This window comes from Hydra viridissima, unplaced genomic scaffold, assembly GCF_058129835.1.
Source record: "Hydra viridissima isolate aposymbiotic clone 2 unplaced genomic scaffold, HvirCarnegie_v1 scaffold_8, whole genome shotgun sequence".
In the NCBI taxonomy this organism is placed as follows: Eukaryota; Metazoa; Cnidaria; class Hydrozoa; order Anthoathecata; family Hydridae; genus Hydra; species Hydra viridissima.
Window position 1 is genome coordinate 3,397,735 of NW_028324307.1, and position 27,353 is coordinate 3,425,087.

Genomic DNA, 27,353 nt, shown 5'->3' on the forward strand with positions numbered 1-27,353 from the left:
TATCTTCCCTCTCTATTCTATTTTTATTAATATGTTAAAATTTATTTACTTTTTAATTTTAAAAACTCTATCCAGCAGAAAGTAAAAAAGATTGCCATAAGTGGAAAATAACTTTACACTTAACATAGTGTAAGATTAAGAAAAGAAAAAAAGGGAGTGAAGGGGCGCAGTTTATGTGTAAAATAGATAAAAACTTAGTTTTATATTCTAAAATTCATAAAGATTTCTATTTCCTCCATAAACTTCTGTAAAACTTTCCTCAGTCCTCGTAAATGTCAAAACTTGTTAGAAACAACTTTGAATGAAAAAGAACTATCAAAAGGATTTCAATTTATAAGTAAGAATCAAAATATATATATATATAGCATTGTTCTAATACAAATAAATTAAATGTCTTTGTCGGTTTATGGTAATTTTTAACTTAAACGAAAAAAAAGTGTGGATTCTGCTGTGGGTTAGTTCTAAAAAAATATTTAGTTGAATGTATGTCGATGAAAAATAGTCATAACTAAATAATTTGGCTCATTATATCAACAGATTTAAGTTCTTATGTAAATACACAAATCAAAATATGGGTTACAACAGACCTCTCTTAACATAAAAAATGGACAATAGAATGTTAAATAAATAATCACTTTACAAAATATGACTATATAAAAAGATATAATATAACAATTTTGCTTTGAAAGGAAAAAAACAAACAAAAAAAAAAAAAAAAACAACATAAAAACCAACTATGCAGAGGTTGACTTTATCTTAAATCAATTTTACTAAACCTTCTGCAGACGCAAGATTAAACAAGAATGTTTGCATAATGATGCTAAACTTAGTTGACTTTAATAAGTCTATGGATATACTAGGATTAGCTTGATTCTCAGTGTCCAAAACTTTTAAACTATCAATTATTTCTCTTGTTTTCCTGGTTAGGTCCTACATAAAAATAAATTTACATCTCATAGCAGCATAGATTCTTTTCAACATGACTATTGTTATGATATATGAAAAAGCAACAATGTAAAATTAAAAAAAGGCCTTCAAACACAGGATAATGTAACATTAATATCGCATTCAGTGAAACTATTTATAAAAACACTCAGAATGAGGCATCTATTAAAATTTGTTTCAGAATAAAAACACTCCTCTACCTTGATGATATCCTCATCGCCAACATCTTCATTTTCAGATGCTTGAAAGAGGTATGTAGCAATATCTTTATGCACCTTACTCATTTGAAAGCATTCTAAAATTCAAGATTGCTATTTTAGCCTACTTGTTAGGGATGTACCAGATATGGTTTTTTCCATTTATTATATGGTCATGTTATATAGAAAAGGCCATATCATATTACATAGAAAAAGTTGTAGATGAATAAAATGGAACCTTCTTAACAATATAATTGTACAAACCTTTCGAGTCCGGATTGATAATTATTTCAGCATCAGGCACTAAAATTTTGAAAAAAGTATTTAAATTAAAATTAACTTTATTACAAAAAAAAAAAAAAAAAAAAAAGAAAGTATTTTTATTGAAATTGTCATTAACGAAGTAAATTTTACTCCATTTAAGGTAAGTTTTTAAAAAATCATCAAATGATGCAAACTGCTTATGATGAAAAACAAAAAGAGAGAGAAAGATCTTTTTCTCTTACAGTGTAATTGATCTTTGGCATCGTAAAGAGAAACAACAAAATTTTAAAAAATTCAAGAAAACAAGTTATACATAGAAAAAAATGACATTGATAATAAATCATAAGCCTAGTTAAAATGTTTGATACTTCTTTACTTTTGTCCCTACAACCCACACATATTCATGCCATTTTAAATAATATACTGCATATTTAAAATTAAAACATGAGATAAAAAAAGTAGATTTTGTGAAGATCTAAAAATAAAATAGGTATTTAAAAGATATAAAAAAAAAGTACCATTAATGAATAAATCATAGAGATCTGATCTACTTTCCAAGCCAGCTTCAGTGAAACCCACTACATATGTTCTCTGTTTTTTCAATGCATTTATATCATTAGTATCAGCAGAGCTCATATGTGGATAGACAATATTCCAGTTAGTTCGGTGAAAAGCAAAAGATGGCATTGTTCTATTCAAAAGTATGATTGAAAATAAATAAAAAACATGTATTTTTCTTATTACAACTTACTACCATAGGCATACCTGCAGATATCAAGAAGCATCTGAAGTTTTGGAGTATACACAACTATACGCTTTTTCAAAAGTACACCAATATACAACAATATTGTTTCCATACCAAATAAGGTGATCAATTCTTAGGTAAAAGGTAAAAGAAGCTGAAATTGGTATTACAAGAAAACAATGATTACATAAATGAGCAGAAAAAAACAACAAACAGATTAATTTTGCTTTTGTATTCGCTAAAGCCTAAATTACATTTACAAGTTTTTTTTTCATTCAAAATTTTTTTATTATTTTGAAAGGTTTGCCTGAAGAATACTAGTAATATAAAATAGCTGATGAATATTAGGAATAATAAAAAGAAGAATAAAAGCCAACATAAATCCTCTTATTTTATTGAACCAATAAAAATTATTATTGGTATAAGTTTAACAATTTAAACTAATACATGGGGGTTAGAAAAAAAAAAAAAAAATTAACCTTTTATACAAGTTTGTGAATAGGCTCTCATTTGATCAAACTTGCTTGCTGTTAACTTGGATGAATCACTGCATATACAAAACCCTTTTGTATAGATTGATAAATATTGATTGAGTATTGCAGACATCCCCAATGCATAACTTTTCAAAAACTCTTTTCCTAATGATTCATAAAGTTCAGGATTAAAAGTCTAAACAAGAAAAAATTGAAATATTTTGAAATAATAAACCAAGTTAAGACTATAAAGTGCACTAAATACATCATAAATAAAACTAACATTAAATTTATTGTAAAACTTCTTAAAAAAAAAAAGAAAAATTTATAATTAGTATTAAAAAAACTTATTTACCTGACTTAAAATAAATATGTAGACATCTTTGATCTACAAATATAATGCAATCAGATTATGTAGTTGATTAATCAAAAAAAAAAAAAAATCCTACAAAAACCAAATCAAAATTGCATTATTTGCTTAAAATTATTTAAAAAAACAACAAAAACAACAACAACAGCAACAACAGAAAACAAGATATAAAAATAAAAAATTTAATAGTAACTTAAATATTTGATATAAACTAATTCATATAACCTAAAAGAAAATATGTTAACCTTTCTCTTTGTAATACCATCTTCTTTGGAGATACTGATGTAGTACCAACAAGTCTGAGTATGTCCATAATAAAATTTTATCTCATCATGTTCAGAGAATAGGGAGTTGCATTTCCCCAAAAAATGTTTTTTTAGATCTGTACTAATACTTGGATAGATCCATGAACAAATAAGCTCTTCATCAAAATCTTTTTCTAAATTAAAATAAATAAATTAACAAAACGTATTTTCTTATGATTACTAAAAAACAATCAATTGTGATTATAATACATTCATAAAAACAAAACCCCAAATAACAGTCAGACATTTCACAATTCCTGTAACAAAAAATATACTTGTAAGTAAGCAAGCAAGCAAGCAAGCATGCATGTATGTATAAAAAAATTTTTAATGATGGTGCCTTAATTATATAACAAATGATATTGTTTTACAGTAATTTACTGCAAATATTCTATTGGATAAACTCCCAGGCTAGAGGCAAGACATTATTGTTTGTTGTTATTTTATGTTTATCTGTTTTTGGGGAAGGGAATGTATATCTGTGGAAAAATAAAGAATGTGCCCACTTTCCACATTTTTAATTTTTAACTAACAATATACTTGTCATGCCAACATCTTTTCACCAATAAAAAACAAAATTCATTTCAAGATTTTTTTGAGTAATATTAAAATGCTTATTTGAAACAACAATATGATATATTTTTTAAATATTTATATCTAAGCTTTACAACCTAGTTATAACTATTTTAGACATGATTTATCTTAAACTTTATAAAATATTTCAAAATCTATGTAGAATATCCTGAACTTTTAGAATACTCTACTTTGAGAAAGTTTAAACCCTTAAAAGGCTTAATAGCTTTTAATTCATACGAATTTTTCCAGATAGTGCAGATCAGCATCATTATTTTTAACTCCTTTTCTGATATCGAAAAAGTTTTCAACTTAGATTTAAACAAAACTTTTGGTATCTGTTATAAATTGTTTTATTTCCTCACCAAAAACTGCAACTCCACTCAAATCGACTGCTGCCATTACTGTACACAAATGTTATAATTGATTGTTCATAACCACCAGGACCAACGTGTCAATGTTTCGGTTAAGGTTTACTTTTAGAGTAATTGGTATTAATCATGACCGTCGAAACCAAAATCTAAGTGGGGACACATTTGCGGTTTTTTAGTTAATCATACAAGACGTGAAGGAAAATGTACTAAAGATATTTTTTTCCGAGAAAAAAAACAGGCTGGGAGTTGGGGTTATAATGAAAATATAGTTTTTATACGAGAAAGACGACAAGAAATGCAGATACTCTTAAAATACCGATACCGAGACAAAACCAATGTGCATAGTCGACTTGCTTAGAAAGATTTCGTTTTTCTTCCGCGTTATTTTCGTTTAAAAGCGTGTGACATTATGCCTCGCAGGATTGATAAGACGTTTTCGTAAGCCAACATGATGGCCTACTACAATCTACCAGATGAATATAAGCTTTTATCACTTATCTTAATATATATCTGGATAGCGTGTAGGGCAAATTTTTTGAAGGTAGTTTTGGCCACTAAAGATAGCGGCGAAAATAACGAAAGACCATATGAAAATTTAGAAACTGATAATGAAGTCTTATATCTTAAATTGATAAATAAATGAATTTCAAAAAAAAAATTCTTTTTTTTTTTTTTATTTAAATTTAATTTTTTTAAAAAATAACGGAATATTACATATTTACATAAATTTCATATATAAACTTTTTTTTTTGTTTAATAAAACATGTTCTTACAATAACTTGTTGTATATTAATTTTTCTGTTTCTCGTTTCACAGAAGAAATGTGATATGAAAATGTGATAAAATAAAATAAAATGCAAATTCTCAGTAAAACTAAGTATAACTTTTAATTTTAGTTTAAATTTAGTTTTTTTTAACAGTGGTGAAGAAAAAGTGTTTGTATAAGTTGGCGAATGCTAACCAACTTGACTATGTTGTCATGTTAGTTAGCAATTGTCATTTTAGAAAAAAGAAATTGTCATTAGGTCTAAAATGATAATTGCTAATCAACTTGCAACTTTTGGCATCTGCCGACAGTAATTTATTAATTAGCTTGTGCAGAAATCTCAAACTTCAAATAATTAGCATTTGTTATACAAAATATGCACTTTTTAGTTCTTAACAACCAAAAAAGGTAATAACACAACTGCATGGTAGGCAGCTGAGTTTCTTTTTAAAATGAAATATTTTGGCAACTTGGCATCAAGATAAAATTATTTAATTTCTGTATAATTGTTGCCATAATATTTAGCAGCAAGTATTACAGCATGGTATATAATATAGGTAAAAAAGTATAATAGATTAGATTTAAATATTTCTATATAATCAAAAATTTATCAAATAACAAGTTATGGAATTTTTTCTAAGGTGTTGATATCATAAACTAGGACTGTTATCCCTAAACTTTTAGAGATAATTGTTACTATTTAAAGATTCAAATTTTTATGTATCATACATTTTTTGATAACATACATAATGTATGTTATTAAAAAATTCATGTCATAGTTTTTAAGTCGTTAGCAAACAAGTCAAAAACAATTGACTCAATTATTAAGAGCTGGAATATTACCAAGAATAATATATAAATAAAATGATATATAATATTAAAAAATTTTGATATTCTTGTTAAATGATATATCCATTAATTACATTCATGTTTTAGATAATCCTAGAACGAACCCCTGAGTTGTATGTACTCACTGCACTCAGTTTATTGTTCATGCAGCATGTACATATCTGGTATCTTGCTACAAAAATAGAAAATATAACGTTTATAAAAATTTTTGGTAGAAACCAGTGCAACTTACTATGCAGTTATGTTATCAACCTTCTAGCCCACTGCATTGGGTAACTAAGAACTAAAAAGTACATAAATTATGAATAAACATTTTTTTAACCGTAAATTGCACTTTATAAGTATATTGAATATTTTGAACTTTAACAAATAAATAACTTCTTTCATTGTCTAACTTTTTTCTTAAATCATTTTATTTCTTTAAATTTTAAAAAATTTATTTCATAATCTAGTTTTTCTTTCATAAATAACTCTCTTCCAATCAGTAGATAATGATTAATTATTACATTAGTAACCATTTAATTATTTTCTTTCTTATTTGTGTAAAGCCTTATAAAATGTACATCAGTCACCACTAAGAGCTCTGATCGCTGCCATCTTGAGAGGCCAATTTCGGCTTCAACTTTTTTTGAAAAAATCAATAGAACACACTATTCAGTTACAATTTTGAGATCAGGGGCTTTTATCTTTAACAAAAATTTATCTGAATGTAACAATTCTTCAAGTGAACTACACTATTTCTTTGTTTAAACTCTCTAACGTTTTGTAAATTATCACACTTTGGGATTGTTTATTTTAAAGTTAACTAGACAAAATAAGTAAAGTGTGTTCAATCTGATAATTGTGTTTGTTTAATTAATAGTTCTTTTTTAAACAAAGAGAGCGCAGAGATGACTCTATGATCCAATTATACTATTGTAAGTTGACTTTCCTCGTTTGCATTAAAAGTTAAAGAGAAGCTACTCTGCTAATTGTTGGATATTGGAACTTGATTGAATATAATAGTAATGCTATTCTGAAGGACAGTGAGTCTAAAAAAAAAGAAGCATTTTGAAAACTTTTAAAAAAAAGTCAAGCCATAGATAGGACCATATAAGGTAACTAATAAATCAAATAAAAATACCTGCAGCTTAAAGAATGTCAAAAAGATTGTATCGAAAAAGAGGTATAACATCATAAGTTTGTCCTTTTATACAAAAAGAAAACCATAAGTAATGAGAACATTTAACAAAAAATGAAAATCGAATTTTAAAATGATGATTTTGTCAAAAGTAAACCTATTATCAAAAATGATGAATCCAGCAATGCACTTTATTTGATCATAACTGGCAATAAAGATGAACACAAGTAAATTAGCGATTTTTGTTGGCCACATATATAACGAAAAACCCTCCAATGACGCTCTTCTTGTTGGGTATGGTTTCTCCAGTCTTGCATGTGTTATTCTGCTGGAATGTTGAAGTTGACCATATTTTTCATGCACCCCAAATACCAAATGGACTAAATTGGCCTATATAACAATACAATTGAAGATATAGAAAAAAACCTAAAAAAGCGGATAAAATGTTTATAGAGTAGTGCTCTAAGTTTCTGCTTTTTGTCTATAAAAAAATACTAAAAAAATTGCTGTCTGTGCGATGGACAATAAGTTTAAAAGATTTGTTGTTCTTTTTTTAACTTAGATATAATATAAATAATATGAAATTAAAACTTTTATAGAAAGTTAATACACGGATAATAAGGAGTAATTCCTCCACAAATGCGGTTATTGTAAGAAAGTCAACCAATGGAAAAATCAACATTTAAAAAAAGCATTTGTTTTATGCAAAAAGGATAACGCAAAGGGTCAAGCAGTTTTGAAAACTGACTTTTTCTCAACTATAAAAAACCGAGAAACCATAAACCAACATTTAGATAGAAAAAAAGTTAATAACCAAGAAAGATCTCACTGTAAAAAGCTTGACAAATAATCAAAAGGAGTCAACTTTTGTATTATCACAAGCGATATCCTATCTGTCTTCAAGTTATAAAACTTGTAAGTAGTAAACCTACGTGTAAAATTGATGGCCTACAATGTTCTTACCTGCAGCAATTGCTGAAAAGGAACCCAGGTGTCTGCTTCCCGTTAAAAAAAGTTTTGGTTCCACTGAAGGAAAATAAGTTTGATGTTCCATAAATTAAAAATGCTTTGCGCATTTCAACATTATTTAGAACAGAAAAAGAAACCATATTATTTAACATTTATTTATAGTTTTTAAACTGGTACTGATGTCTGTAGTGTGTTCAGATACATTCGTGATTATAATTACCAAGCAGAGTTGTTGCTTTCAATTTGTATAATTATTTTCAAAGTGCAAAAACCACACATAGACTTACACAATTTAAAAGCACATTTCAGAAAATAGGCTTAAAAATTGTGCTTAACTACTACAATCACTCTTATTCACAAACTTAGTCTGAATTCTTAAACTTAGAATTTTTAGTAAAACATCAATGACATAAATAATAAACTGAAACTAGTTGCAGAGACGAGAAGAAAACCGTCGAACCACTGATCATGCTATCTGAAGGGCTATATTGCCCTAAGTTATTTATTCGTATTAATTGCTCTATGAATCTCGATAAAGTTAGCACGATGCATATATATTATCGAGATGTCATCGAGATGCATATATATATATATGCATCTCGATAAAGTTAGCACGTAATTTTTTTGTCATAACTATTTTCATGAACAATAACACGTTTGAAACATTTGATTTTTTTTATGTTTTATTTTTAGAATTTGAAAAATATTTTAAAAGACGATTTTGAGGACGAAAAAAAAAGATGCTAAATAAATTTATTAATTGCAGTCTATTTATTTTAGACATGAAACAATAGAAACAATTCTTAAATATTGATCTTACCTTACGCTAACAATCTTTTATCTTACTCATAATCTTGTTTATATATTTTCAATCTTTTTCTCGAATTGCATGCAGTTTTGTCAGTTTTTTCACGTAATCCTTTTTTAATCACAAACGTGTTTTCAATTTACTAAAAGTTCAAGAGACCTAATGAGTGGATTGTCTGATATTATAAACTTGATGCTTTGTAATTGTAACCATTATTTTGTAAATTAACATGTTTTCTCTTCTGTGTTCTGTTTAAAATTTAAAGATGTTTTCATTTTTACTGTTATTTAAAATGTTGATTCTTTCCCAAATCCCCACTTTTTAAGCATACTCCAGTAAAACGGTGCGTTACGGAATTGGTGGTCGGAAACTCCTCTGTAACTTAATGAACGGAGGAGGACTCTAGCAAAAGAGTCTTTCTTTCTGGGTTGCTCCTCCTTACTATCATATAAAGCATTGTGATAGGTACTCTTACTTCAGCAAAATGCACTAAAGTTCGATGAAAGTTCTTTTTGAAGTTTCAACTTAATTTTACTTAAAAAAAAACCTGATGACGCTTATGATTTAATCCAATAAGCAGCAGTTTTTTATCTGTAACTTTTAAAATTGTTTTAAAGCAAACTTTAATTTTGAACCAATTGGAAGAGACTCCATTTTTAAAAGAAACGATTAATATCATTTTTTAAGTTTGTTTTTCGCAATTCAATTCAATTTTTTTAAAAATTTTTTGAAGGAGGCAGCTTTGTTTTCTTACTCCTTGGGTAAAACTGATGGTGCTTTCATTGGGGTAGCATGATATCCTTACATCGTTTAGAAGTTTGAAATCTTTTACAACCCCGTACACAAGAATGATCAGTAAATCGATGGGAACCAAATTAGTTATTTGTAAGCATTCATTAATGGATTCTGTAAAAGAGTTTTTGAGCAACGATCAATTCAGCACGCTTGTGCCAGATGTACAGAGCAAAGTACCTGCGCAAAGACCACCAAAATGCATAATGGTCTTCATCGATTGCTTAATAGGAAGCAAGGGGAGCAACTCTCAGAACAGTAACTATAAGTTGTTATGAGATTTTTTAAGCAAATCAAATTAAGAATTTTAAAGTTATGACACAATTTTTCAAAATACCAGCTATTTAAAACTTTTCTAACAAATTCTAAAACCTTAATATTATATATGCAGGAATACGCTTATAATATTTAGAAATGATTAAAAACTTTTGTTAATAAGTTTAACAAGAAATCAATATTAGATCAGTGGCTTCTAAATTCAGGCGTTAAAATTTATTTAATCAAAAATAGTTGATTTAAAATAAAACGGGCACATCAAAGTTGCTGAAAATCCTAAGGAAGCACAATCCCTTTTTCCTCTGCTCTCTCACTCTTAAACTCCCCACTTCTGATGACCCTGGATTTATTGACGGTTGAGTAATAGTTTTTCCAGACATGACTTCCAGACTCTATGGAATTGAATTAGTTCTTTTATAACTTGTTGATTTGATCCAGGTTTGCTATTTGTTGATCCCATCAAACTTTTAATAAACATAGTTGAACGTATATTTTTACAGTGATTAAAACAGGTGCACTAAAATCGAAGAACAATTCGAACCAGTCAGATTTCGTCTGATTTTATTTTGCTAATTTTAGGTCGCCTGCTGTCCAGCTTAGTAATATAGGGTCGTCTGCGGTAACTACGAAGATCACAGAGGTTAATGCCTTTAAGGAGATTCTGACTCTTTCAGGACATTTCGTTTTTCCGGATCATCCGGGAAGCTTGATCTCATCATAATTTATTATATTAGACACAGGTACATTCTCTATTCCTTTTGACAATTCATTGAAGTGACTGTTTTCAGTATCTGGTGATGCACTTGCTCCGGAACGTTTTAAATTCCGGCGCATTACCACTGTCGCTTAACCTATGTCGTCTGAAAAATGATTCCTAAAAATCACGACTAGAGTGCTTATCCTTAAACTAACAAAACGTAATTATTTTGCAGGCCTAAAGAGTTACAATGCCAAAATCAATTGGAGAGCTTGAGTTCAATTATTGGAGCCCCACAGTTGAGATGAAAGGTTTCAAAAGAAATGAAAAATCTTACTTTTTTCCAATTCTCTCCGATTTTAAATTAAGTTTTTAGTTTTACTAACGTATAGAGATCGATGCCGTTAAACGTAATTCTGTAACTTGTTGACATAATTTATTCAACAACACGCATTAATGACATGATTATTTAATTCATTAATGACATATTTCATCAATACCTAACTGATACCAAATAAAAAGAGAAAGTGATATCTGATGTCTCTGTAGTTTTTTCTATTTATATTGTGGGTGTATGTATGTGTATATATATATATATATATATATATATATATATATATATATATATATATATATATATATATATATATATATATATATATATATATATATATATATATATAACCGAAAAAATAGTTACATTTCATGGGCGCGAGACATCTTTGAGATTTCGAATAGCAATGTTTTAGCAACTTCACGACTCTATAAAGAAAAGAAAAACTGTTACATGACAAGTTTTTTTTTTTTTTTTTTTTGAAACTTCAAAGAAGTAAAGATTCTTACTTCAGGATAATCTACCGCTCTTCTAGCATACGTGCTGGCATCCTCGTATCTTCCAGCACGAAGATGATATCGAGCAACAAATATACATGCATGCGAAGCATCAACAGTAGTGGCGTTCTAAATTAAAACGAGAAAAGCCATCAGATTCTGATTGTTTACGCAGAGTGTTGGACTTAAACGTTAGATACTACTCACCGCATGATAATCAATTTTGTCAACATAGAGAGTGTAGAGTTTAGCTGCTTCAGCACTTTGCCCACAGTTTTCGTGCAACCTGGAATATAAAAATTTAAGTTTTTAAAAAGGACATCAGGATCCTGGTGAAACTACTCACAGAATAGAAAACTACCTACTTCTTTGAAGATCAATAGCAAATCAAAAAACTTTGGCGAATAAGAAACCGTTATGATCAATTGGGATTACCACTATTGAAGAAAGCGAGAAAGCATCAACACCTACTTCGCAAGTTTAATAGTAGCTTGACCTTCTGAGTCACCAAGTCGAACAGCTTTCAAATAACACTTAAATAAAAAAAAACCTTGCATAAGGTTTAAAGATTTCTTGTTTATGTCACAAAAAATGAAAATTAACTCCAGATAATTAAAAATAACTGAACGAAATTCTTTTTTTAAAAATATTTCCTCATCTCAATTTACTTGCTTAAAAATTTATAATATTGTTGGCCACTTTTTATGTCACCTGACTGATGGAGAAATTGTGCAACTTCAATCACGTTGCTACGTTAAGTGATTGAAAATAATTACTAAAAAGAAACAAAGTCAAATTGATTTCAAACTGTAATTTCGAATTTATTTTCGTTTTGAACTTTCATATACATAATCTTTCATTTCCTTCTGCAGCATGTAGAGCATGTGCAGATTTGTAAACTGATTGAAATAACGAAACTGCAGTGCAGGTCAAAAAGACACAACAACCCATTTTTAAATTATTTTTCACATAGTAAATTCGAAAATTACTTTTTGAGTAATAAGTTCCTGTTTCTCCTGTTTCAATCTGAAATTTGACAACTTATAGTTTAAAAATTGGTTTAAAAACGTTAAACTATTCTAAATACGTATTCAAACAAAATATTCAAATAAATAAAGATTTGCACAATTTTCATTAAATGTTTTTAAAGTTGTGAAATACCTCAATAAAATTAGGGAATGAGATGAAAATCAACAAGCACTACTAACAATTACTTACCATAAAAACTCCATTAATTTCAGTAAAGTTACAAAGCACAAACAAATTCAAAAAAGAAGTGTTTCTATTTTAATATTTATAAAATAATGAATTCATTGAAATACCTTTCTTGCATTACTTTGTTTTTCAATATTTTGATAAGTATCACCCAATGCTATTAGCATACGAGTATCATTCGGTCTAAATTTCAACGTAATTTAATTTTAACGAAAAAGCAAAAACATTAACAAAAGCAGCAAAACAACGTTAAAATAAATTTAAAACTTGTATAAGATATTTGTTCACCTAAGTCTCTGAGCTTCGCGAAAGTAGTACAGAGAATGTTTAGGAAGTTTGAGCAATTCATATGCCTGCCCCAAACCATACCAAGCGCGATAGTCACGACAATTTACTTCTGCCAAAAGAAATATAAGACCAATCTCACTTACTTAATTTACGGAGGTAAAAAAAAAAATTAACAAACTAATTTAAAATATTTTACATATTTATTTAGAGCCATTTTTACATAAATTAAGAGAAAAAAAAAACAAAACAAACAAAAAAAAAACATATATATATACATAAAAATATTTAAGCAAAGTAATCTGTTGTAATTGTAAAAAAGGAGTCGAGATGATCTATTGTTAAGTTGGATGCCAAATTTTTTTTTGTACAATCAACTGGCACTCATTTGAATTAGTAAAGTTTGCACAATGTGATTTAATAGTCTTCTTACGGAATTTTCACTTAGCAACATGCTGATTTGAAATTGTTAGTATCCAAGACATTAATAGCTATTTTTAATAAAGTAATATTGAACCAGGGTAATGGGTCTAAATTGATGAAGAGATATATGGTATTAGAGTAACTGATCTATTCTGAGGTAAAACTTGTGTCCTCTATTGTTATGATGAAGCATTCATCCCATGTCATGTTCAAGTATGTTTTAATTTGTAATTAATGAGCTTTTTATTTTTTGTGCTTGTCTTGAAGATATTACAACAGGGTTGATTTAGTCAATATCAACTTCTGATAGTAATTAAATGTGTGTTTCATACCTTTTATTGTCGAGCAGAATTTTATTCCCCAAATTTCCACTTTTAAAATATTGGTAACTGAGAGGTGTGGTCTTAATATGTTGAACCCAAACTTTATGAGAACCAATACAATTTCTGTCTTTAGTTTAGGAGGTTAATTACTGTTAAAACCAAAGAGTCCTTATTTTTGTTGTTAATTTTGGCCCTTCATTTGAAAGTACCATGTTTCATTAGTTTAGGTCACCAGTAAATGACATCTTGGAATATTGTAATAACTTTACATCCCAAGAAACTTTTTATATCTTCTTGAACTTCTGCATTTTCCAATTATGAATATCAAAAGATCATTTATTCAATTAAAATGTAAAAACCATAATAAAGAAATTGAGATTAAGGCTGCATATTATTAGACTTTTATTGAATAATTAAACCTAATGTAAGAACATATAACCCATGTATATATAATGCAAGTAAAAATAATGTAAGTATATATAATAATTATTCAGCAAAAAGCTAAATTAATAAAAAAAATTTGAATAAAAAAACATGGGAAAACTACTAGAACCCATACTTCAGTTAAATAAACAACCTATTATATCTTTAGAGTGACATCCCAGCAGAAGGAACTAAAACAACTTCAAACTTATTGTGAAAAAATGTTATTAAAATACTAAATATTTAAGATTTTCAAACAGTAATTCACAATACCAGTTGCTCGTCTGTAGGCTTCTATTGCGGCTGATGTATTTTTAAGCTCAATATATTCATGGCCAAGAAGCGTCCATGCCGCAACATATTCTGGATTTAAGCGCAATGATTGTTTAAAATAGATAACAGCTTTATCATGATCACCCCGCAAACTGTAGTAATTACCTACAAGGTAAGTATTTTATAAACTTTCAGTTAAATAACAAATAGAAAACTTAAAGGATGAAAATGGATAAAAAATATAGGAAAATAAAATACATCTTGTCACCAACATTGATGTAACACCATTTTTATTGAACATAACTTTTTGAAAAAAGAATAACTTACCAATTACTCCACATGTTTCTGCTCTGTATTTATCAATTTCACAAGCCCGATGAGCAAGATAACTGAGTTCTGGCCGATCATCCTAGTACATATTTAAATCATTGAGACAATACAAGTAATAAATGTAAGTACAATTATATCATATAGCCATATTTAATTAGGAAATGCATAATCTATAAACATTTACATCTTAGTAAATTTTGCAAAAAACTAGGAAAAGAAAAATTAATTTAAACTCAAAGTAAAACTTTTTTAAATGCCACTTAAAACTGCTAAAGGTAAAAACTCTTGTGGGAAGTTTTTTATTGTAAAATAATTTTGTTAAAATTTTTTGTATTAGTTTAATGACAATTTGTATATCTATCCAATTAACTGAAGCAATTCTAAAGATTTAAAACTAATACGATAAAACTGCCTCACTTTTCATTTAAAACTTATACATTCACTAAATTAAACTTAGCACAGAACTTCTATTGCTAGCAATTGCATTAAACATCAATGAGATGAATTCCAGTTGTCTTAATACATAGTTATGAAACTTTATCAAAATTAATTTCAAATATTTTCTTTTTTTCAAAGGTTTCTTTAATGGCTTTAAAGTAAAAGTGACTACCTGACCTAATAGTAAAATTGTTACCAAATCATTTCACAGTTAAAGAAAGGAGATGAAAGAGGTGAAAAAAAAAATTCAGTACAAAAGCTTTTTATTGCAGAATAAAACTGTAATAAATAGTTTTTTGGTTTTAATTTTTTAAAAATTACTTCTGTATATTAAAAACTATACACAAAATAAAACATAATGTGAGAGAGATAAATAATACAGAGATCATTTGCAGAATAATTTCTAAACTCTTATAGTGTTTAATAATACAAAAAAAAAAAAAAGTAATACATGTATGTAAAGAATGTTGGAATATGTGTCAACATGATCAAGCATGTATGGATCCATAGTTTGCAAACACTTAAAATGTTCTACTGATGCTTCAAAGTCTGAAAAAGAAAATTTGTAAGTAATTATAAAATAAACAATAAAATTTTCTTAAAAAGTTCATTTTATTACTTTCATCAAACTCAAACCAAATGTTTAGAAGGTGCCTAAATGATATTTAAAAGAAAGTACCTAAATGTGTCACTCAAAAATTTTTAAAATAGAGATTTAATTGCAATGCTGCAGTAAGATTTACAATCATATAATCACAGTATGGATGCCATTATTTTTCTAAGTTTGATTACTTAATTGGACACCTTGTAACTATCTTTACAAGGTTGAAAAAAAATTCACGAAAAATAAAACTTGAATCTAAAAACACTTAAGAGTGCCTACCAAACTTTACAGTTTATTACTGTATATTGTGTTGTAGCTTAAAGTAAATCACCACAGTAGAGCACAAAATTAATTGCTTATTAGTGACATGTCTATGTTTCTAATATGTTCCAATGTAATTTATAGTAACATGCAAATAATTTTCCAAATCAGAGTTGATTTAGAGGTCCCTCCCTCGCTAAAGTTGTCCAATATTTGATAGATTTTGCTAACCTTTTTTTTTTTAAAATTCTTAATGGTAGTCTTGCTTATTACACAAGTTGGCCAGATGAATAAAGTGAATTGGAATATTAATAACAGTCTTATTGTTTGCTATAACAAACTGGTGCATGTTGAATACTCAAGGTCTGAGGCTCATTCAAATACACCACCAAACACTTAGGAGGAATATGTTATTGTCATCAGGTATTTTTAGGTAAAGCAACACAATAATAACTTGAATTTAAAATTTAAAAAAAAAACAGTATTCCAAACTAATTAATATTGTACAATTTATATATGCACAGTATTACAGTAATTTGTTGTTAGCTAAAAAATCTTTGAAATCTAGGTTGATGTTACAACAGTTACATGTCACTTGAGTCAGTAACATTTGGACATGCTGCATACTACTATTAATTTTCTTCTGTCAATGTTTGCAACAAAGACTAAAAGTGTTCTTCAAAATCTGAGGCTAGTTTACACCTTTTTCAGTGCAATCATAATTAACATTTACTGCTGCATCATTCTCAGCACTAATCATGTTAGAAATCAACTCACCCTACACAACGACAGAAAGCTATAGGAATCCATTTAATGGCAGTAAAAATGCAAACCAAGAGTGACACAACTGTGTTGAACTATCATTACACATGAAAATTTGTGCTTACTCCATTCATTGCAGAACCACTAAACTAGAACCTGTAGATCATTAGCTGATGGTGGTCTGAACTCGAGCATGGTATCTATAAGCAGTTGCCTCTCAGAAAATAATGAATAAACATTTATCACAACAAGCAGCTTGCAGGGAAATTGAAGAATACGAGAGGATTCATGTGGCATATTCCAATTACTTCTCAGCCTTGTAAATAAGATTATGTCTGGCAACTTTGATACTGCTATCTGTAAGTCATTAAACACATGATTATCCTGTAACCAATGCAAGTTGCTGTTAAATGGCTTGGTGGTGTCGAATTTCATATTGATAATTCAATCATCACAATGCCACTTGGCCATCAGCTTCATAGCTAGCTCAGCAATGATTTCTCCACATGATTTATCTCCTGGTTTGGTCTCCTAGAGCTTTATTTGCAATACATCACCATCAACACACTCATGTGTTTTTGAGTGACTCATTTTAATGAGTTGGTGTTAGCTTTCCATCCCAATCAAAGGTATACAGTTTGGTGGTTCCCAGTCATTGCAGATATTTGTAGATATTTCAATTACAACTCCCTGTTGTTAACAGTACAATTGTTGGCCACAGCTGGAATGTTGTTTCTAAAAATGACTGCATAGACTTGAGTTTGTGCAATGGAGTTTGAGTGTCTAGCAGCTTTTATCAACTAAACAAAACTTGCTGCTATCTTCAAAGAGTTTAACTACCTTATCTGTGCCCTGTCTCTTCACCATTGATTTGTACACCAAGGCATGGTGTAGAGCACCATCAGCTTCTCAAATTGATCTTAAATAATCAAAAAGATTAAAAAATACCAAAGAACCAAGAAGTCCCTGGCTAGCAGACAATCTGTAAAACAATGTGTCAATGCTACAGTCAGCAGCATGAGAGTGAGGAATGACATAGCAGAATGAGGAGAAGCCTTGATCAACATGTACAGCTCCACACAAATAACACAGAACAAAAACAATTCCTTCTTTTAGTTGTTAAGGAGTACCACCAGTGATACCCCAACTGAACTAAGAAGGTCCATACAATTAACTAACTAATAGGCTTTATTGATGCTGAGACTTTGACAGGAGCAACAATGATTTGTTACTTAACATTTAATACAGCTTAAATGATTGTTGATAATAAATTGTTCTTCAGTTTATTCATACAAAACAATAAACAATTTTAATGCTTTAACAAGCATAATAAAATTTAAACTTCTTTGTAGAGACCACTAAAATATTTTTAATGTTAATAATTTTTATATAAGCCAACTACTTAAGAAAGTATCTCTCTGAATAGCAATTAATTTTTTTTCTCACTGTTAAGGAAAACTAAACAGTTTATGCTGTTATTTAATTATAAAGCAATTGTACAGTTACTTAAGAATTCAAACAAATCAGATGTAAATAAAAAATATTTCAATATAAATTTAAATGGTAACAAGAACAACCTCTTAAGTTATATAGAGCAGTGGCAATTTGAGACTTGATATAAGTACTGTTCTCAAAGCCTTCACAGCTTAGTTTTTGATATCGAGAAAGTGCTTCTTCATTCATATGCAGCTCCATTTCTGCATAAGCATAAAAAAACTCACTCATCCAGTGTTTTGGTAACTTTAAGTCTTTCAGCTTGAGAAAAAACAAGGCAGTTTTGAATCCATATACAAAGACATATTGTGTTCATTTAACTCTGCAATAATAAGATCTTATTCAATCTTATTTAAACTTAAAAAGAAAAGGGAAAAAAAAAGAATTTCAAATTAATAGTTAGAGTAAAAAAGACAAACATAGAAATTATAACAAACATAGAAATTATAACAAACATAGAAATATTACTTACAACCTGCCTGTCTTCACAGAGATCAGCAAGTTCTTGCCAAGCACACCATAGCATAGGCTGCATTTGCACTGCACATTCAAAACTTTCTGATGCTTCTTTGTGAAGAGATATTCTTTTTAAGACAACTCCATTTCTAGAAATAGATTTAAATTTTTAATAAGAATGACTTGGCTTAGGTTTAAAAAACTATAGAATAGAAAAAATAACTATATAATTACAAATAGAAGCCATAGGCATCCAAACTATCTTCTTGTTCTTTTAAGTCGTTTTTAAGGAGCACAAGATCTTCAAAGTCATCTTTATCAACAGATTTTTCATCTTACAAAAAAATTTTTAAGGGAATAAAAGAGATCTTTTGTTTTAATATTTCCTTTTCTCAGAATTTAGGTAAAAAAATCTTATGATTAAAAATGTAACTTAAATTTTAAAGAATAGATAAACATCACTTAAAATCTTAATATGAAAACTTCAGTACATATATACCCAGTAGATCAACCATTTTATATCTTTTTTGTTTTTCAGATTCCTATAATTTAAAGAAGAAACAATTTACAAAACATAAGTGCTATTCAAGGATTTATTTATTCACTTATTAGTAGTATTTTATGAAACATACAACAAACAGGAAGCTCATGTTCATTACATATCCTAATAAACCTTGATACTATTTCAAACATAACATTTCTTTCAAATTTACAAATTCAGGGTTTAAATTAAATAACATTTACAAACACCTGCTTCAAAGTTTTTTTATAAATTGCTTACTCCACATACCTGATTCAATGAAGTTGAAACATCTTAAATGGCTCAGTTTAACTTTAAAAGAAGTGTTATCAAATTTAGTAAAAAAAAATAAAGATGATTAAACATACCAAGTAGCGAGAATAGTAATGTAAAAATCGAGCTGGTTGACTCTTGCAAGTTTTTAAGTGATTTGCAGCACGAGAAAACTCTTTGCATTCAAAACAAGCTTTTCCATATAAATACTTATCATACTCAGCAAGCAAAGCTTGGTCTTCCGTAAACATAAAAGAACATTCCAACTGTTCTTCAACAGGCAGAACACTAGCAAGTTCAGAAGACCTGAAAAATTAAAACATTTTTTTGTTCAGCTCTGCAATAACTAAGAGCTACAAACAAAATACTCTCAGTCTAAGTAAGATTAGGAGCATCAACCATACCATTTCATGCTTTGAGTGAGACATCTCAAAGAACACTCATAGGCATGATGAAGAAGACTTTTCTTCATAATGGTTAATGGTGGAAACATTTAAAATAGGAGCCTTAAATAAAAATATACTGTTTAATACAAATTTTTGATAAAAAAAAAAAAGACTCATTTATACAATATGAAGATTTAAAAAGTATAACTGATAAGTAGCTTTGGGCTGCATAGTCCATTTTTTATTCAAACAAAAAACACATCCTTCATCCTGAAAAAATCAAGAATCATCTTTAAAAATAATATTACCCTCACATTAATTCTTAATTTTAGAATCTTTAAAATAGTGGAAATTGAAAATTAAAAGATAAAGATTTGAGAGATAAAAAGAGGATACAATATGAAAAGAATGAGACGAGAATTAATATTAACAAATAAACTTTTAAGTATGGTTTTAAAATTACATGATTTAAAAAACTTTAACAAGGTATTGGCATTTCAGTTTTATTCATGTATAATTTAAAGATAACCATCATTTAGTGGTAATATTCATGGTTACATTGATGGTTAGATAAGTTGATTAACTATAACTATTTTTTCCTTGCTCTACAATCAGGTTGAACACTGAATGCCCTATTAGAAACTATCGATAGAATCCTTGAACTTAAATCTGGGCTAATGAAACAAAAATTAAAGACTGCATTGTATTTAGCCACATGGACTATATACAAGCAATTAAAAGAACAAAAATGTGGCCTTTTTTTCTGTCATAAAGTATACTCAGCGAATTTGATTGCTTAAAAAAACTGGAGAAATTTGGTGAAATAATATAATTTTATAGTTAGATTCCCTGCAAAATATCAATTTAATTTCGTTAATAAATGTGGATAATGCTGGGCAACTAGACAACTTTTTAAAATCAGGAATCGGTTGATGTATGGTATTCAAAAGTCTGATAGCTTTCTTAAGCCGTCGCGCAATGGTCAAAAACGGTTCGTACGACAAACTTAAAAAGAATTTTTTTTTTAGAGTAATTTTTGGACTTTTTTTTACAAAATCTGAAAGATTAATGGTAAAATTTAAAAAGTTATAAAGAATTTTTTAAGTCCTTAAAAAAAAAAATTCAATTAGAATGAGAAACTTGTACTTTTCTGGAAAGTCAAAAGGAGTCAATCTAAGATCAATATAAGATCAATATAAGATCAATCTAAGATCATTTCTAAGATCAATCTAAGATCAATCTAAGATCAATCTAAGATCAATCTAAGATCAATCTAAGATCAATCTAAGATCAATCTAAGATCAATCTAAGATCAATCTAAGATCAATCTAAGATCAATCTAAGATCAATCTAAGATCAATCTAAGATCAATCTAAGATCAATCTAAGATCAATCTAAGATCAATCTAAGATCAATCTAAGATCAATCTAAGATCAATCTAAGATCAATCTAAGATCAATCTAAGATCAATCTAAGATCAATCTAAGATCAATCTAAGATCAATCTAAGATCAATCTAAGATCAATCTAAGATCAATCTAAGATCAATCTAAGATCAATCTAAGATCAATCTAAGATCAATCTAAGATCAATCTAAGATCAATCTAAGATCAATCTAAGATCAATCTAAGATCAATCTAAGATCAATCTAAGATCATTTGACACTATCTGCCAAATTGGATATCGACAAGAGAAGACATAGAAAAATCACTTGTCAGGCTTACTGCAGAGAAGTCAAAATTAATGCAAGAGCGAGAAAAGCAAGTTAAAATAAAGTTTAAGAGATAGCTTGGCCTCATTGATGTTCAGCGTAGAGATGGTGGAGCAGGCAACACCACTACAGGAAATGTGGTAAGGAAAGCTTTTGAAAATGCAGATAAATAAGTAAGGGTCTGAATCTGAAGCTCAAATTTGATCCTATCAATTTTTTTTGAACTGATCTATCGAATTCGACCATTTTTAGAGAGGAAATGACATTATTTTAGGATTTGTATTTATTGTGGTTATTATACAACATATTTGCAACAGTCCATATCAATTTCTTTATTTTGTAAAAAATACTAAAAAAAATTTTTTTATAATTACAGAAACAATCGCAGAAATCTGTGGAGTTCCTCGTCAACTAGTCAAGAACTTGGCAACAATTTGGGGAGCTCTGGCATCTGTTTTTTTCTTAATGAAGGAAAATTTGAAGCTCTTTGTGAAGAAACAGAAAAAATTTATTTTGATCCTATGCCAGGTGTAGGGTGGCAAAATCTTAAAACGTCGTGAAATCATTACAAATTGTGTACTACCTATCGGTCTTACCAAAGAAGAGGCTGGAGAAGGAAACAGCAAAATTTTGCGACATGTAAGAATATTTCACTCAAGAAAATCTTCATGGTTAAATGAGATGTCTGATCTCTTTCATAGACTTACGGACATCAGTGACCAAATCATCCTTGAAGTTTCATAAAAAAAGAATCAGCTGAAACTGAGAAAACGTAAACCCCTGTCTACAGCAATACTTTCGATCTTGAAGCAACCAATGATTTTTCTACCCGAGATTGAAACAGAAAGTGATGAGTTGTGATATTGAAGCTATAGACGTTTGAAAAAAGCAAAAAAAAAGAAATTTTCAAAGTTTTATTGGTTTTTCTGCAAATAAATATTTTTATTGCTATTTATAACATTTAGTGTTTTAGTACCCTCTAAAGGTTTTTTCACATTTTCGACCAAAATTGACCATTGTACGCCGGTCCGATAACAGCGTTACAAAATTTTGACTTCGGTCAGTGAATGTTATTTTCTTTCATCTAGAAAACTAAAAAAAATTACGATTATTCTCTTTAAACTCTGATTTTCTTAAACTGGCCAGCGATGCTTCAAAATTACCCTATTATATCCTACAATCCAGACAGACTACACTAATTTGATAAAAAAAAAAATTATGAAGCAGTTCGGCAGAACTCTTGATATGGAGTTAGACTTTAAATTCGCCACTTTTTTCCTTTGATAATAGGTAAATTTTATAAATACTATTATTCTGGACACAAAAGCAAAATTAAGCACGGTGTTATAAAAACTACATGAACGAGCCTTAGAAAATGTTCTTTTTTGTGTTTTAAACTGAGAGCACAACTTTTTTTCACTTTTCTCACAACAGTTTGATGAGAGAATTCATTAATCATTTTTTTTATCCTATTGAATATGAGCAGCATTTTATTCAAAAATGATTAGTCACACCAAAGAACACCTTAATTTAAGCTTGAATGTTTTACACATTGTACACACAATGTACACATTTACACACCACTATCTTGTCTTGAGACCACTATCTATTTAAAAATGGATATTTATTTTCCGTAACTTCAGAAATTGCTGCAAAATTAGGAAAAAAAAAACATTTTTAAAAATTACTTTTTACATTCCAAAACAAAGCAACATTCAATGCCATTACATTCATAGTGGAATAGGGCAGATGAGATGGTCTTTTAACTTTTTGTTTCTATCACTCTTCTTTATATGAATTATAGGAATTATTAGCCTTTTGTCCTCTAGAAAACTTATTAGTATTTTGAAAACCATAGCGGCCCAAACGAAAATTTTTGCGGCACAAATCTAACAGAAACGGGGGCAGCTTTACTTAATTCTGCTTTCATTTTGTAGTAGTTCAATTTCCCAGTTGATGACATCACACAAAATTTTTTATTAAAAAAAAATTTTTTTTTTAAGACATGTCCTATGGACCTTTTACCTTAAACTTACTTTTCTTCATTTTCCTTTTTTCTTTTTTTTTTTTGTTTTGTTTGCTAGCTTTACGTGCAATTTATTGAAGTTTTTTTTAAGTGTACTTTATTGAAGTTTTTTTTTCAAATCTAATGCTTTTCTAATAATTATAAAGAGTACCGGTTGGAGTGTGTTATCATCACCGAGTTCGCCTTCAAAAAAAAGCACAATGAAGAAATTATATCTCTGCTTTACTGTTCAACTTTGATTCCATCAAAATTCGCCCTCCAACTAGAGGTCAGGGGTGTGATTGTCTTCTCTGCAAATTTAGCCATCTGAAGCTAAATAAAACATACCCCTTATCAGCACCTCAACTATCTACTGCAAACAACATCATATCAGCACATTAACCATCTACTGCTGATGAGCAAACCAACGTTGTAATACATGTACTGTTAGCTTTTCAATCAATGGAAAAGGAATACTACATATGTGCAGCAACCTTCCAAGAAAATAGGAGGAAACTTGTTTTTACTGAGGTCAGAGAACAAATTGCTTCTTCTGTGATTGGTTCAAAAGAGGCTTCTCCTCATGGAACTATTAGGGTCACACAGCCTGCTGAAAGACCAATTCCAATTACTCCTGGTAAAATTTTAAGTACTTATCTTTTTCTCCTAATTGAATGCATTTTTGTGTAAGTTAACAATTTTATGCTGTTTACTGTAAAAAAAAAAAATTCAGACAACTTAAATTCTTTTAACACTTCTTTTAAACAGGTGCTGCTCGTTCCAAGAAGGCTTCCAGTGGAAAACCTAAGTTGACTGCACAAGACTTATATCATGTCCAATCCAACACAGGACTATCCAACACAGGTATTCAGGAAGCTTTCTACCACTCTGAATCAAGTTTCAAATGTCAAAATTATAAAGAATAAATTTCCGTGAAAGGTTACTGCAACTTGGAAAGCAACTCTCGGATCACTTTACGCAAACAACTAAAAAGGTTTACAGCAAATGCAAAAGAAACAGATTGTAGTTCATTGCGATGATCTTGAAGCAATTGAAAATCAAATCTTGTTGAGAAGACAAGTTTACAACGATCACATTGTGAAGCTGCGCATCGATGGTGGAGGTCGTTTCCTAAAGAACAGTCTTGAAATTCAGGAAGACCAAAAGCAAAAGTCCTCCAAGAAAAGCTCTTAACAACACAATCAGCAAAAGACAGTAGTGTAAAGCGTCAACTTCTGGTTTCTATTGCTGAAGATATTCCTGAAAACTATGAAAATATCAAAACACTATTCAAAGTGATTCAAACGGACAATGTAGGTTTCATTGTCTCCTGTAACATGAAACTTGCCAACATCCTAAGTGGTCTGCAGTCCCATGGAAGCACCCATCCTTGGACATGGTACGACATTGACTCTCAAAATCTGTCCAAGAAAGGCAGTTTTCAAACACTTGGTGACCTCCAGAAGTGCTTTTCAGCATTTAGAATGAAGGTGAAAATTTGAAAAAAGCCAAACTGTTCAAAAATGTTGTTCATGAGCCTCTGCTAACAGTTTCTGACTCAACACTTGTTTTGGATGTGATTCCCCCAATGGTGCTCCATCTTCTCCTTGGTGTTGTGAACCACCTTTTCTAAGCTCTAAAAGAACTGAGGACAAAAGCTGATGAATGGCCAGTCTCCCTTTAGATCAAGTGCCATCCATTCCATGGTGGTCAGTTTGCTAGCAATGAGTATTATAAGCTCCTAAAAAAAATTAATGTTTTGCAAAGGCCAGCTGACAACCACTATGCTTTTGAAGTGTTTCCAATCATTGACACGCTGAGAAAGTTTGAACCTTTTGTGAATCACCTTGATGATGTCTATGCTGAAAAGATTTTGGGCTTTCAGAGATCATTCCTTCAGTTACAAAGGGTCAGTGTGACTTTAAAAACACATGGTTTGTTTCATCTTATTTAGAATTTTGTTGCTTCTCGAAAAGAGCCATTGGGTTAATACAGTGAGCAAGCTACTGAGTCCTTACTTTATTTCTTCAGCAACGAAAAAAAAGGCCAACCAACCACCCAGAATACGGAGAGAAATTGGAATCATGCTTGGTGGATTTCAGTAGCAAACATTTTTATAATACACAAGAAAAATTGGTTTTTACTTTTTGGTTTTGTGAAAGAAAACGACATCAATTTATCCTTCAACCAGAACATTTTTTCTTATTTTTAACTTTTATATTTATATTTTCTTTGTCTCTGAATGCTTTTTTAAGAATTCGAGGCTTTAAACATTGTGCTGTAACTAACAAAACATTTTATTCTTTGAAATAAAAAAAGATTGGAAATTTTAACTTGGATTTAGTTTAGGGTGATGATTTAATGTAGAAAAACATTACTTATGCTGTAAAAATGTAAAAATTTTGCATGTTAGCATTTCAAAATTTTGTGCCAACTGAAGAAGATTTTCAAAGAAATTTTTTTTCTAGGACAAAATAGTTTTGATTTCAACTTTTACATTTTTTGAATTAGGAGGTGGATATAATAATCCCTCCGGACGGTTTTTTCGGAAATTCATGTTGATATTTTTTTTCATATCGGCCTAATGTGATGAATGAACTAGAAGTATCTAAGCTTACTCTGGCATTATTATTTGCGTATGCACATGTGTTTGGTTGCCACTTGCACACTTTGGAGTTAAGACATTTTCAACAGATGAACAGGTTTTTTACTTGGATACATAATGCCTCACTAAAAGAAAATTGTAAGGAAACCATGTATACTCAGTATGAGCTACTTTTGAGAAAGAAAACATAAGAATTAAATGCCTAAATTTACGGATTTTACCCAAGTTTCTAAAAACTGTTAGGAAAGATGCATATAAACAACTGCTATTCATAATGTATAATGTAAATGTTTAGAATGAAAAGTTGCACGCGGAATACTTTTCTAATTACATTAACAATAGAAACATCATATTGGTAATTATTATTCCTCATTTGCATTGAGTTTTTTGAAATAATTTGTGATGCATCTGAAAATTAACCAAGTGATGTGACAATCTTACTAAGTGTTTCCTTGCTGATTTTGGATGGAGATATATCTTATCAAAAACGTTGAATTTAAATCAAAATGGTTGCTCCTGTTCTCCTGTTCTTTGATTAATGTTTAAAAAAAGTAACTATTACATGTCGTGCGCTGGACAAGTTACGTTCTAATTTTCTAAGACAAATAACTTGATCCAACCTTATAAGTTGTTGCTTATGTGTCTTGATAATGCTCTAAATCCATCTCCTACTACCAAGCAAATGATATTATAAAACCCCAAGCTCAAGCAGCCAATTAACCCATTATCTGCAATATTAGTTTTGTAATAGAACTTTGATGGGGAGTGGATTTTGTCATAGTACCATATAAATTGAGATGTACTGCAAAATTTGTATTTTCTAATGCATTTAAAAAAATAAGGCAGAGTGCGTACCTAAGCCACTTAGGATTTTTTTTATGTCGGTGGATTGTAAAAGTTTTGCTGCTCGTTATTATAATTTTTTTTCTTTTTTTCTAAAAGATTCGAACTTATTTCAATAGATTCTCAGATGCTTTCGGCTCGGCATTAGCACCAATTCCAACTGAAAAAGTTTTTATGTAGGTTAAGACATTCCCTAAGTTAGCTTGTCGTAACTTTGGGCTCTGTTAATCTATAGTGCTTTTAAAGTATTCAGTTGAAAGATATTTGTTTGGACATTGTATTTACCTAGTATTACTAACATTTGAAGAATAAAATAGAAGATTCAAACCGCAAACTTACACAAAAAGTTACGAATTTACATTAGATATTT

General features: G+C 29.3%; 3 protein-coding genes across 7 annotated transcripts; 1 reads left to right on the top strand and 2 right to left on the bottom strand.

Annotated features, from left to right (window-relative positions):
- Positions 1-528: 528 nt before the first annotated feature.
- LOC145186597 (DENN domain-containing protein 10-like) lies at positions 529-4,612 on the bottom strand. 3 transcript variants are annotated; one of them, XM_090096612.1, is made up of 10 exons: positions 4,569-4,612; positions 4,238-4,392; positions 3,240-3,433; positions 2,980-3,012; positions 2,631-2,820; positions 2,172-2,283; positions 1,925-2,097; positions 1,407-1,445; positions 1,146-1,240; positions 529-930 (listed from the first exon to the last, which is right to left on the bottom strand). In XM_090096612.1, exons 2-10 carry the CDS (start codon positions 4,272-4,274, stop codon positions 757-759), a joined length of 1,047 nt encoding a protein of 348 aa, XP_089952738.1. In that variant the 5' UTR covers positions 4,275-4,392; positions 4,569-4,612; the 3' UTR covers positions 529-756. The 3 variants fall into 3 exon arrangements, with proteins under 3 accessions (XP_089952738.1, XP_089952737.1, XP_089952739.1); XM_090096611.1 differs by lacking the exon at positions 4,569-4,612 and having other exon boundaries at positions 4,238-4,542; XM_090096613.1 differs by lacking the exon at positions 4,569-4,612 and having other exon boundaries at positions 2,631-2,789; positions 4,238-4,355.
- A 1,961-nt stretch (positions 4,613-6,573) lies between these two features.
- Positions 6,574-20,819, bottom strand: LOC145187129 (uncharacterized). 3 transcript variants are annotated; one of them, XR_016455034.1, is made up of 18 exons: positions 19,839-20,819; positions 19,530-19,740; positions 19,141-19,183; positions 18,876-18,975; positions 18,658-18,790; positions 18,269-18,446; positions 15,516-15,613; positions 14,624-14,705; positions 14,297-14,461; positions 12,858-12,966; positions 12,677-12,752; positions 11,720-11,887; positions 11,562-11,640; positions 11,367-11,483; positions 11,224-11,285; positions 7,139-7,371; positions 6,985-7,047; positions 6,574-6,892 (listed from the first exon to the last, which is right to left on the bottom strand). XR_016455034.1 is itself a non-coding variant. In XM_090096116.1 (15 exons), the coding sequence occupies exons 1-15, from the start codon at positions 19,925-19,927 to the stop codon at positions 11,220-11,222; spliced, it is 1,608 nt and encodes a 535-aa protein (XP_089952242.1). In that variant the 5' UTR covers positions 19,928-20,819; the 3' UTR covers positions 11,173-11,219. The 3 variants fall into 3 exon arrangements, 2 of the variants coding, with proteins under 2 accessions (XP_089952242.1, XP_089952243.1); XM_090096116.1 differs by lacking the exons at positions 6,574-6,892; positions 6,985-7,047; positions 7,139-7,371 and having other exon boundaries at positions 11,173-11,285; positions 11,826-11,887; XM_090096117.1 differs by lacking the exons at positions 6,574-6,892; positions 6,985-7,047; positions 7,139-7,371; ... (3 more) ...; positions 19,530-19,740; positions 19,839-20,819 and having other exon boundaries at positions 11,173-11,285; positions 11,826-11,887.
- A 2,883-nt stretch (positions 20,820-23,702) lies between these two features.
- Positions 23,703-26,002, top strand: LOC149884552 (uncharacterized). The gene is made up of 2 exons (XM_090096118.1): positions 23,703-24,172; positions 24,304-26,002. The coding sequence occupies exons 1-2, from the start codon at positions 23,998-24,000 to the stop codon at positions 24,459-24,461; spliced, it is 333 nt and encodes a 110-aa protein (XP_089952244.1). The 5' UTR covers positions 23,703-23,997; the 3' UTR covers positions 24,462-26,002.
- Positions 26,003-27,353: the final 1,351 nt, after the last annotated feature.